We start from the raw sequence: 12,438 nt of genomic DNA, 5'->3' as shown, positions 1-12,438 counted from the left end.
TACATGCCATTTTATATGCACCCGTGTTTGTGAGATTCATCACTTTTTTCATGAAGAGCAAGTAACATTCTCTCCCAGGTGGGAACCCTGTTGTTCCCTCTCCAGGTTTACATCCTTCCAGGAATTCAGCGTTCTTCTTTACAAATGGGATTGAACTCACCAGTATCACCATTTTGAGGAGAATTCCGTAGTGTGATGAGATTAAAGAGTCTTTTTGTGGTGTATTAAAGTGGTGTATGTGGTACATGGCGAATGAGGGCGAGCCAGAACCGTGCAGGATATGCACATTCTGCATCTCCATCATTCAGAGTCAGCGTCTCGTTAGACCCCCTGTGGATTCAGTAATGTGCATTATGCTTTATGAATCGCCCCCCCCTCCCAGGTCCAGTCATATATTGAACATTTTGGAGTGGAGCGGCCTTTACTGAAGTACAGCAATGACACGATACAAAGAGACCAACTTCACAAAACAACATTCTGGCAAATTCAACGTCTCTATAATAAAATGTCTTTAATTTGAACTTTTTACTCCTCTGGACCCAAGAGTTCCTCTAAACACACATCACATAAAGAAAACAAAATAGCGTGTGTGGCGTCCATCAGTCTCTTTGACACACTGTCCTCCAAACGGCAGGCGTGAAGGCAGGAGCTAGAAAAGTTGAAAGCCGTCATTATTCTTGGGTCCATCATTGTGGAAGTGACGTCCAATTCCATTCAGCAGGACGAAGAAGCAGAATCATCTACGTCAGGGGTGGGGAACCTGATCCTTCAACCAGAGGTTCCTCCCATGGCTCTATTCGCCGTCATTGTCAGTTCAAGTGACTGTTCATCCCCAAAACCCGACAGGGGTTGCTGTCAAATGGCATGTGAGTGTCGATGCTCAGTGTGGCAGGGTGGTGATCCTCATACTCTGGCTGGCGATTGGGTAAGTCACCATGGGAGTCGTGGCATGACTCATGGTGATTCCTGGCATTGGTTGCGCCATGGACACGGCAACGGGAGCAACGGGGGCCACGGACACGGCCACTTGTGGCATGGAGACAGGTGGAGCCAGTCCCTGAGCTATTGTCTGGGCCAGGGCCGCAGAGAGGGGCGTGATCTCGGGGTTGAGGTGGGGAGGGGGTGCGGTGGGCGGAGCGGCGTTAGTGGGCGGTGCCGTGGGGGCGCCGGACGGGGCCACCAGGTCCTGCTGGGTGACAGGGCGAGGCTGAAGGCCTGCGCTGCTCAGAGTGGTGTGAGTCTGGGCAATTCCGTGGTTGTAGGAGTTGACCGAACCCACAGGTGGCGCCAGGCTCTGTTCTGAAGGTGCAGGAGTTGAGGACAAGGTGATAACTTTAGCCTGGCTCCGAAATTGTGCGTTCTGCTCCAAAAGTACCTCATTGGTGGCAATGAGATTTGTAACCTGAAAAAGAGAGACCGTTTTATATTTAGAGCATTTATCCAGAGCGACTTACAATCTGTATTTACAGGGACAGTCCCCCCTCTGGAGTCTTGCCCAGGGACACAATGGTAGTAAGTGGGGTTTCAACCTGGGTCTTCTGGTTCATAGGCGAGTGTGTTACCCGCTAGGCTACTACCACCCTGGTTTTATTAATATAAAGAATAAGAGCTACAAACAAACCCTTATTGTTAAAAAGTTATAAGAAACTCACCTGTTTCTTTAGCTCCTCGACCCTTTTCCTTAAGAGGGCGTTTTCCTCCTCCAGAAACCTGTACTCCATAGGGCGGGGTGCAATGGAGGCCTGTATCCCGAAATCATAGTGTCCTCCCCCAGCTCCGTCAGTCAGCCGAAGCCCCTCCAGCCTCCGCCTCTTCAGCTGGAGCGTCGTGTGATCCATAGCAGGCTCCAGGGACCCGGCGTCGAAAAAGCCATTCTCGAACAAGGGGTCGTAGACAGAGCAGGGCCCGCGATCGAAGCGCCTCTGCCCGGCCACTCCCACTGAGTAACATCCGCCCATGCCCCCGCCGCCGGCAGCTCCTCCTGCGCCTCCGCCCAGAACTCCCGGATCCCTGTAACCGCCCATGTTAGGACAACCCATGCCCATCACGTTGTTCCCACCGCCACCGACAACACCGGACATCCCTCCACAGGCTCCCCCGGCGCTGCCGCCACATCCCGCTCCCCCTCCCCCGGGGTTCACCATCCCAGTCGCGCCCCCTGGACACATGGCTCCCCCAACGCCAACCCGTGCTGCTTCGTACTCGAAGTCCTTTCTCACGTGGCGAAATTTGCACTTATTGCCCCGCTGGCATTCCCCTTTAAGGTAGTCCCGGCAGATGGGGACCTCTCCACGACTTGCAGGGAGGTCAGTGGGAGACAAGCCCAGGCCCGCGGCCACCTTTCCCCTCAGCCGGAGCGGAAGCTCGCCAGTCTTTTTGTAGTAGTCCTCATCCTCCTTGGATCCGTGGACAAACCGACAGTTGGTGCGCATGCACTCCTTGTTTTGGTGGTCATGGCAAAATATGAACTCGTTCTTCTGCACGCCGAGGTCGGGCACCTCGTTGAAGTCCGGGTGCCGGAAGCGGCAGCGCTTGCCCCTCTTGCAAACGTTCCGCAAGAAGTCTCTGCAGACGCCATCGACGCCGGCACCGGAGCCGAAGCCACCGGCGCCACAGCCATTCCCGTTGCCGAGAGCTCCTCCTCCACCCATGGCTGCGGAACCAGCGCTACCTCCACCACAGGGACCAACGCCTCCACCAACACCCCCCCAGCCTTCTACAGCTGCTCCTCCTAGGTCACCAGCCCCACCTGCCTCCTCACTTATACTCGTTCCCAGCCCTGCAGCACTGCCTCCCCCACCACCGCCTGCCAGGTAGGCGCTATCCCGGTCAGGCATGGCGCTCTGCCCAGCATGAGAGGAACTCAGTGCTCATGTGTGTAAGTTGGATGTCGAAGTAACTGTCAAGAGGTAGAAGGTAAATTAAAAGGCACGTAGAAGAGCTACTTAATGGACGTGCTCCCCACAAGGCATCTGAAAAATAAAATTTAAACATTACTGTGAATATCACGCAGGTGGGTATTCTTGAAGCACCATGTCACATGATAAAGTCTGCAAGGTTCAAAGAAGGCGATAGATGTCAATCATCCCAGGTAGCTCCGCCCATTTTATTCCTTGTTCATTACGGTTTGTCTTGAGGAATATTTCGTCCCCAACTTTTCGGCTGTTCCTCCTCCCAAGATACAGGTAACTAATTTGCAGTATTTCTTTATTTGTGTTTGATAAATTGGTAAATAATAAAGACGTTGCCAAACAATGCGCATGCGCCACGCGTATCGCCCCTGTTGTGTTGACTCATTATAGTTCTAAGAATAGGACATGCTTACAAAAGCGTTTAAACAATATTACTAACTGGACGATGACAACGTCGAAAATGACTTATTTCATCCAACATTTTATAACAGCAATGAACAATACTCCCCCCGTAGCGCGAGTAATTTGCTATATAAGAATTAGCAGTAAACAAACCGACTGCTGTAAACAAGTGAACTATTGGCGGTCGCCTTTGAAAGCTCGTTCGCAGGTGATAGACTGACACGTTGAAAAATTCCCACAGACTACGAAACTATAGCGTTAGCTTTTGTTCAACAGACAACTCTTCGGCTACGTTCGCCTGCCTAGCGAGAGCGCTAGCGTCAACGCGCTCACTGCCAAACAGACATCACCGCGGGTCGCTTTAAAGCAGCGACCGCGCGGAAACTTACCAAAATACCTCTGTGGGACCTACGAGCAGAACCGGACGCGCCAGAACCGGTGAAGACACGCGGAGTTGTGCTGTCGGTTTGTTTTGAGACGGCGTGCAAGTTAGCGCTCACGTTAGCCGACACTCATGGTGCTCTGAAGTACTTCCGGTGCCCGATAGGTGCCAGAATAAAAGCCGGAGAACATTCGTTTTGGCCTGTACACTCAAAAAAGACTGCAATTAAGCAGATTTTACGCCATTAAGTAATTTGATTGTACAACGTGTGTACAAATAAATTTAGGAGAGTATTTAAAACTACACTGCCCCAAATATATCCATTTTAATTAAAGTGCCAGACATTAACCCCCCCCCCCTGAAAAGTTGTCCCCTAAACTAGTTTACCACACCCCCACAGTTCTTAACTTTGAATTAACATTTAAATCATTTAATTTAAGAGCTGCTTGAAGAGTCACATGAAGCTCTGGACAGAAGTCACTCCTTAAAATGAGACCATCCACAGGACTCCATTAGGGGGAAAAAAAAACAAGTGAAGACCAGACATACATGACAACCAGAAATTTATTTTGGTCTTTACAGGTAAAGATCAGCTGTGCAGAGCAGAGATTTAAAAAGTCCTTCAAGAACAGCAGGGTTCCGACTCTTCTTCGGGTCCCCTCCTCCAAAGTCTGACTTCAGTCCTGCAGGTAGCGCAGGATGGCCTGCTGTGGTAGAGGAAGGGTCTTCGAGGAAAATCTTGAATCAAGAATCAGGAACCCGGAGGAGCATGGAGCGACGCTGCCGAGGAAGGTACTTTACTTTGACCTCTGCCTCATCTTTCTCCTTTTACGCTTCAGTCTGCGTATGCAGGGGAAAAAATAACGCAGCTTTAGCACGCATGTACACTTGGAGAACTTTGATTAAATGCATTAGCATCTGGTGGTTACCTGCGCATGCGCTTCTTCCTCCACTGCAAGGAAAAAAAAAAAAAATTGTTCAAATGACAAACCAAGGATTGCACACCTACACAAAGTCCTATGCAAGGCTACCGCATTCACAGTTACGGGCAACGTGAGAACGTAAAAAAGATTTTTAAAAAAATCACAAGAAAACAAAACGAAGCCCACGTGGGCCCAGGCCAGACCGCCTCAGTTAGCACACCGATAGCAGCACTAGCTGGAGCGATTCTTATAACAGCCAGCGGCACAGACGACTGCTTTATACAATAAATAAAATAAAAAGGAAATATGTGGAACAAAATTCCCACAAAACATGACATTTAGCCCCAGTCAGACCAGAAACAAGGGACGAAACTAATACGGCGCGAAAAGAATGAAATATATCGTTTCTCACCTTCGCTCTCATCTTGTGGAGATGGGTCTGAAATGAGAAGCAAGAGGATTTTGGAAATTAAAACGGATGACTTGATACCGTAATTGATTGAGCAGGATACAATTCGGATTTCCAAGCGATTCCTACCTCAGACGAGAAGCCACCAAAATCAAGAGGATGTGACGACGCACGAGGACAGTTTTTATGTGTGCTCTGACGTCATAACCGCGCACCCAGTGTGTGGGATTTGTAGTTCATTGAATTGGCATCCATGAGCCGTACGTCTGTACTCGGTCCTGTTTAATACACGTTTCAACTTTAAAATATTGTATTCAGATATGTTCGCATCTCGTGTGTTCCTAAATGAAATCACATACTTTAAACTGTACATATTTTTTGCAAATGAGTACCTGTTAAATGTTCGATATTGCCTACATGTTTTCACACAAATGCTTGTATACACTGTACACTTACTGACAAGTATGTTCAAGAGGGATTTTTTTTTTTTTTTTTTTAGCAGGCAAACTCCACATGCACATGCACAAGGTCATAGCCGGGATTCGAACTAACAACCTTTGAGGTATGAGGCCCCTGATGTTAACCTTTAAAAATATTTTCTACCCTTTAATTATCACTAACACATTTTCAGTTGTCTGCATGATTAAATCGCTATTAATTTGATATAACAAGTGGAGATTTATTTATCTTAGATCAAAAGGTTGTTGCAGTTGATCTTAAATTATGGAATCCATATTATAAATGCATATGGAATCCACCTTATAAATGCAGGAACTCAATCAAATCCTGGCCCTGAAGCACCTAGTCCCCATTCTTATGCAAACAAATTTGAAAATAAAATGATTCCAGTTTGTACAACTTTCATATGTGTTTGTGGAGACATTTACAGGTAATTTTAGATTATGTTTCGAAAGAACACAACACGAACCAGTAACAGAATACCAGGAACTCCTTTATTCACCAATAACTAAACTGCAATAAAAAAAAAAAAAAAAAAGACGGTATGTGATTAAATGTACTCAAATGCTAACCTGGTACAAAGATAATTGAATGTTTTATCATCTTAGGATCACACAATTGAAACATATCTTCAGCTGTGAGTTTTATTCATGATAATTAGCAGCAAAAAGCCCACACTAAATGTAACTCAAATATTCATGTATATGTCCTGAATCCACAAATTAATAAATAATCATCTTATGACTAGCAAATAAAAAGTGCCTATTATTAAAACAATGCAGAGATAGCAATTAACTGAAATTTGACAATGCCAAAAATGACATCTTTGACTTAACCTGGTGAGATGAAGCCCTATAGATCAAACGTGTTAGTAAATAATATAATAATCCAAAATCCCCATACAGCTAATCAAGGCACCGCTACCATTAAACTATGTTTAACTCACAATGAATAACCGGTATAACTTTCACAAACAAAAAACTCCCCAAATAACTGTGAAAATATTAGGACACATTTAATCACAAAATGTTAAGTCATATTGAGGTTTGATTTCTTTATTAAAAAAAAAAAAAAAAAGTGATACAGACTCCTGAAGGAAGAAGGAAAGAGGATGGCAGTACAGGATTTTTAAAAGCAATCCCAGAATCCTCATGGTGAGGTCACTGAACTTAACAAGGTGAGTGCATGTGCAGAAAATCCAGAGTCTGGATTCTAGAACTCCTGTTCTAATGCCCCAGAGTGTACTAAGAACATGCAAAGGACAGAGTCCCCCCCAAACACACACACTCTCTTCTTCCTAAAGATTATTTTGGTATTGACAGCATGTGTTCGTTGCAAGAATAAAGTTAGGGATTATGACAATACAAACCCAAAAGGCATAACATTTTTTTTACTGAAGAAGTTCTCGTTTAAATGCATTATTGTAGCAACTGTTCCAGAGTGTAAAATTCTTCATGTCTGTTCTCAATACAAGGAAACACACCATTCTACAAAAAAACTTGCACATGGACACTTTTTTTTTTAATCATTTTGATTTCAAAAAGGCATTATTCCAGTTTTCGTTCCAATTGAGAGCTTCAAAAGTTATATCAAATGCAATATGAAATTCTCAAGTAAGAAAGTCCTATTTTGCCTTCAGGCCTGGAGTTTGAATGATCCCACTAAAGACCCATCCTCGGTGCAATGCTTAGTGCTGAGGAGTAGTCAACCAGGGTCTTGACAGGCCAAATTAGCAAGTCTCAAACAAACCCTCAGACCCCCCCCACCAGATCAGATTCACCACTCTCCCAGCTGCCAGCACATCTAGTACAGGGTATCGGGTACAACTTCCTATGTGCTAATGGCTGGGACAGCACGCAGCGCAAAGATCTGATTACCACTGGGGCTAATCTGGATATATTTTTCTAAATTTCTGTCTTTACCCCTGGGGTGTACGTATGTGTGTCAGTGTGGGTGTATGTGAGTATATGCGAGAGTGTGTGCATGTTTCGCCTATTCGACAACCTCGTTCTCTTCAGTTGGCTGCCCAGTGGCATTCTCTGCAGTTTTGGAAGCCTGCAATGAAAATAAAAATAAATGAACCACAATAAGAAGAGTGACAGAAAAAAGTATGACATGTTAGGTTCAAAGGGGTAGAACAAGAATCTGGTGACTGATTAGTGAGTGACATTTGAAGGACACCCACCTTCTTTTTCTTCTTCTTCTGTGCTTTACGACTGGCTGAGCTCTGTAACAGCGACTGTAGGAAGAAAAAAAAAATTGTATAGTTACAAACCACAGAAAGAGCTTTGTGACATGTGGGGCCTGTTCGCAAAAATTCCAGGTTGAGGAGAATTTTTTTTAATTACCCTGAGCTCTGAGTCCTGCACCTCACAGTCAGATTTATACATCTCCGGTTCAAAGGGTCCACTGGTGATTCTCAAAGGCCCGTTGGCCATGAGCAGCACTGTGAACTTAAACTGAGCCACGAACTCTCCTGAGATAGAGAGAAAGACAATACACATCAGTCTTTTCTACTTCTGGCCATGCAGAAGGTGTGCAGAGTGACAGAGGAAGGGAGGATTCCCCCCCACTCACCATCCTTCTCGTTGAGAACACTAAAAGGCTGCAGCAGCTCATGTTTGGCACACTCCACCACGCCCAGACGAGCTTTACCCTCATCTTCAAAAGCCCTAAGGAATAAACATACATTCCATTCAGCACCTTCTCATGGCCAAACAGACAAGGAGACACAAAAATCCAGCGTCTATGCATGTTGTACAAGCCTCAATCACATAAACGTACCTGAGAGTGAAAGGCATAGCATCAAAGCGTCTCTCGACTTCACTGAAGAACATTCTGGATGTCTTCATCTTCAGGCCATACTGCTTGCTGGGGTCCCTCTTGTAGATGGTGGTCCTCTGGCCACCATCTTTGGCCTGGAGCAAGACAAGGAATAAGTTGGAAAACATTTTTTGGTTATTACACACATGGCAACATCTTGTAGCTCATTCCGATTTCATTTCAATATTTCCCCGTTACGCAAAATACATTTTGCCACAACTAAACTGTGGACAATTAATCTGGCAGTTGGTGAGAATTCCACCCCATAAGTACTAGCCTATCATGGTCCTTAAAGACACTTGGCTCTGGAAAGAAACCTATACGAAACTCTAACTCACCTTTCCCTCTCCTGTGCTGATGAGGACATCCACAGCATAAACCTCATGTACCTCAAACTCTGCCTTCTCATGGTCCTTCCTGCAAAGAAAAACACCAAGTTTAGCCAACAGTAAAGCAAATCACAGCAAAAAGGGCTTCATGGTGACAATCAGCACACTGCTGTTCTAATCTTGGAGTAGATTGACGGAAGTTGTACTTTTGCTGGTCCGTAGGGTTCTGAATGATTGTTTTCTCTCCATCAATAACATGCTGCTTCAGCTGATGGGACAGCATCCCTAAAGAGGAAACAAGATTAAAAAACAATGAGGAGCAATGGGTAGAGAGAAAAAAAAAAAAAATCCACCATACATACAATACACAAATCGATGTTGTAACCTGAGTTGAATGAGTTCTACATTTAGACACTCACCTTCAATAGCTGCACATTTAAACGAATGAGCAATCTTGTTCCAGGCCTCAGTCAATTGGGTGTTCTGGGGGGAGGGGGAAAAAAAAAAATCACTAATAGATTAAGGACTGCTTTTCTCAACCAGAAGCATTGTACCAAATATCCACTACTACACCCAAATACTCTCTGGAGGCTTTTAAGGCTGAAACTATTTCAGTTTAAGAAAAGAAAAAGGTACGTCTCATGAATCATATTCTCAAGCATTTAGAGAATATGACAATACACATCAGCGCATCCATAAAGAGAATATGATTCATGAGACGTAAAATAGCAGGCATCAAGCAGCTCGATATAGATTGGTTAACTTATCAACAATGTAAATGTTTAGATTAATTCTACAATGAAAACATATTTGTAGATGTGTCCAAAACACAGACAATTTCAAATCAGGGAAAAAAAAGTGAATATTACATTTTTTTCCCACAAAACTTCTATTGGTATATTTCATAATATAGGTACAGTAAATGTGATATTTTACTAGATTGTTTTACCTGGTTTCCAGGTTTGACTAAACGCAGTGCAGCTTCAGCACACAGGTGAGCAGCTTTGACCACATCGGCTTTTCGACCAGTCACAGGGGCTTCCTATAGCCATAGAGGGGAGAACACTGAGAACACGCCAGCTTGGAAGAAAAAAAATTTAACTAAAGTCAGATTTTAGTTAAAAGTAAGTGCTGTGTTCTGTATCTACCTTGCTGGCTCCAAGTATGAAGCTATGAGCCACGTTGGCGATGAAGCCATCAACATGCACTCCGAGATCACTGTAGTAAACCATGTCAAAGAATGAGATAAGACGACAGAATAGATTAAATCAGACTCAAAGACCTTTTTCCGATTAAAGCTCTCGTTGAAAAGACCTCTTAGACATTGAATCAAAGGAAAATTGTGGCGAGACAGCCACAAAGGAACAAATCAATAGACATGTAACTGTAAAGCACTTCCACGGGGCAGAACAGGAGGACACGGACAAACATGACAAGGGGGAACGATGTACAGACAGGACTGGCAGCACACAGACGTGTGCGGCAGGTGGGACAAGGACTGGGTGAGAAGGGGACACTCAAAAATATACACTTAAAAAAAAAAAAAAAAGGCAGGAGGGACAAGATGCCTACATTTTAACCAGGTCTCCTTCTTTTAGCGTGTAGTCGGGGTCACTCTTCAGGGGAGAGAAGTGGCATACACAGTTATTGACCGACACGCAGGTGGGGAACGCAATGCCTGAAAAGGGAACGTCACGGGGACAAAAAAAAAAAAAAAAGAAGATATCATGTAAATCTTTCAGCAGAGGTGGGAAGTGTGGTTGCATGACTAGTGATACAGAAGGCTCTTCAAACACCTGCTAACCCCCAGCACAGACCGATCCAACCTGGCAATTTACAACGCTGAACGGTGGGCTGCGGAGGACGCAACTTTTCTGACTTTTTTTTCGTTTAGGTGTCTGCTCATCCCCAAAAGCCCCTGACGGAAGAATGTCAGCGACGGCAGCAGTTTCTTTAGAATCCAGTCATTCAGGGAGGTGCGAAAATATAGGAGCAGCGGCGCAACATGAATATAACTATTCATGTGTAAATGAAGCTGAACATTTCGGTGAAGGACCTCACACTGCAACCCACCGCTTGAACTGGGCAAACGGGGCTGTGCATCAGAGGGGACGCAGCCGGTAAAGGCGCGCAATACAGAGCGTCTCTCGTAAAAGCAGATGCGGGGCAGTACACCGAAAACGTAGAATATGGAGGAAAAAATATGTATTACCAGGACTTATGACAAAGAAACGAAGGCAACTTGCTTTGTACCAAACCTTGGCGGGCATCCTTCACACCGCCGGTAAATCTCACCTTTCTTCATGTCTTTCTCCTTCTTGAAGATCTTCCCCGTTTCTGCCGTGATGTGAGCGTCTCCCTTCTCACACAGGCTGAGGACGGAGACCCCAGGCTTGGCTGCTTCTATCACCACCCTGAGGGCCTCTGAACAAAAACGGGGTCCAAGGGAAACAATAATTAACAGTCATTTAGAGAGGCAAAAAGACTTAAAACTACAGCAAGCAGACCGCAGCAAAAGTGGGTGGTAGTAGCGTAGTGGGTAACACACTCGCCTATGAACCAGAAGACCCAGGTTCAAACCCCACTTACTACCATTGTGTCCCTGAGCAAGACATTTAACCCTGAGTGTCTCCAGGGGGGGACTGTCCCTGTAACTACTGATTGTAAGTCACTCTGGATAAGGGCGCCTGATAAATGCCGGAAATGTATGACGCGAAAGGCGATCTTTTAACGCAGTTTGTCGGTTTTGTTGTGCCTGGCACACGTCAGGGGGAGACAAAAAATAAAATGCAGGTGAAAGATACGAATCGAACCGGCAACCACAGGCAGTCCAACTTTCCATACGTGACCTTCAATAAAGTCTTGTACAGGGTCCGCTGGCAACAGGATCTATTATCCGGAGTGACCTGTTGGCTTCAGCTACAAGTTGTCCAGCGAGCGTCTATAAACGGCACGACGACGACGGACGGACGAACAGCGGGTATATTTGAGCGGCGGGACGTGTTTAATGGCGCACGGAGCGCGCCTCGGCTAACCGGACCGTCACTTGTCCATTGTGAGCCAGTGGGACCTGGTTAGCTATGCTAAGCTAGCGCGGTACAGCGCCGGGGAACAGTGGGGGTGTAAACGGCGCGGCTAACACCACGCCTGGCCACGAAAAGAGCAGCGGCAGGAACCGGGCGGAAACGGCCACCGGCGGCCGTGCCCGTCGCTCCCACGCCGCCGCGCGGCGCGTCGCCTGTCACAGCACATGGCCGCTGGCCGGCGGAGGCCGCGCGGGGGTCACGGCCACTCACGGTTGGCGATGTCGCCTCCCATTTTGTACTTGGTCACCACCAGGTCCTCAGCGATGGTCTGCTCTTGCTGTTCGTCGTCAGACATCGCAGCAGCGGCTCTCAGTCGCAACCCACTTCCCAACGGGTCGAACGCCGAGACGCGCAGCCCTCGCCAGCTCTACAACGCCGACACAGGCCCCGCCCATCGCACCAGAGGCCCCGCCCACACCACGCATCTGTGCGAGGTTACGTCACGTCAAATCCCACCGCCGGAACCCCTTAGTGCGTGAAGGTCTAGATACAAGTTATTACAGACTGAATAAGCACATGCAACGTGTTAGAGAGACAAGCATGTGTCTAATGAGTAGGATCTGTGCATAAGGAGCATTAAAACAAGGACGACCAGACTCAACATCAGCTTCTGCCCTGTTGCCATCGGGGCACTTAATGTATTTTTCCATCTCATGTGCAATACACTTTCAACGTCACTCTTTAATTTTAGATTTTGTATTACATCTTGTATT

At 46.1% G+C, this 12,438-nt stretch overlaps 2 protein-coding genes and 1 long non-coding RNA gene across 3 annotated transcripts; all 3 read right to left on the bottom strand.

Moving 5' to 3' along the window:
* Positions 1–492: 492 nt before the first annotated feature.
* zc3h10 (zinc finger CCCH-type containing 10) lies at positions 493–3,842 on the bottom strand. The gene is made up of 3 exons (XM_028998877.1): positions 3,704–3,842; positions 1,653–2,972; positions 493–1,402 (listed from the first exon to the last, which is right to left on the bottom strand). Exons 2-3 carry the CDS (start codon positions 2,835–2,837, stop codon positions 881–883), a joined length of 1,707 nt encoding a protein of 568 aa, XP_028854710.1. The 5' UTR covers positions 2,838–2,972; positions 3,704–3,842; the 3' UTR covers positions 493–880.
* A 400-nt stretch (positions 3,843–4,242) lies between these two features.
* On the bottom strand, positions 4,243–5,240 carry LOC114801211 (uncharacterized). Its single transcript, XR_003751469.1, has 4 exons — positions 5,158–5,240; positions 5,032–5,058; positions 4,626–4,648; positions 4,243–4,536 (listed from the first exon to the last, which is right to left on the bottom strand). It is a non-coding gene; the product is annotated as an uncharacterized LOC114801211 (long non-coding RNA).
* A 1,321-nt stretch (positions 5,241–6,561) lies between these two features.
* LOC114800641 (proliferation-associated protein 2G4) lies at positions 6,562–12,131 on the bottom strand. The gene is made up of 13 exons (XM_028998284.1): positions 11,936–12,131; positions 10,935–11,063; positions 10,212–10,317; positions 9,788–9,857; positions 9,589–9,681; positions 9,059–9,122; positions 8,846–8,924; positions 8,649–8,727; positions 8,272–8,405; positions 8,065–8,159; positions 7,836–7,963; positions 7,673–7,726; positions 6,562–7,542 (listed from the first exon to the last, which is right to left on the bottom strand). Exons 1-13 carry the CDS (start codon positions 12,018–12,020, stop codon positions 7,480–7,482), a joined length of 1,179 nt encoding a protein of 392 aa, XP_028854117.1. The 5' UTR covers positions 12,021–12,131; the 3' UTR covers positions 6,562–7,479.
* Positions 12,132–12,438: the final 307 nt, after the last annotated feature.

This window comes from Denticeps clupeoides, chromosome 12 (genome assembly GCF_900700375.1).
Source record: "Denticeps clupeoides chromosome 12, fDenClu1.1, whole genome shotgun sequence".
NCBI lineage: Eukaryota > Metazoa > Chordata > Actinopteri > Clupeiformes > Denticipitidae > Denticeps > Denticeps clupeoides.
Note: the sequence above shows the minus strand (reverse complement) of the source record. Positions and strands in the feature narration are given on the sequence as shown.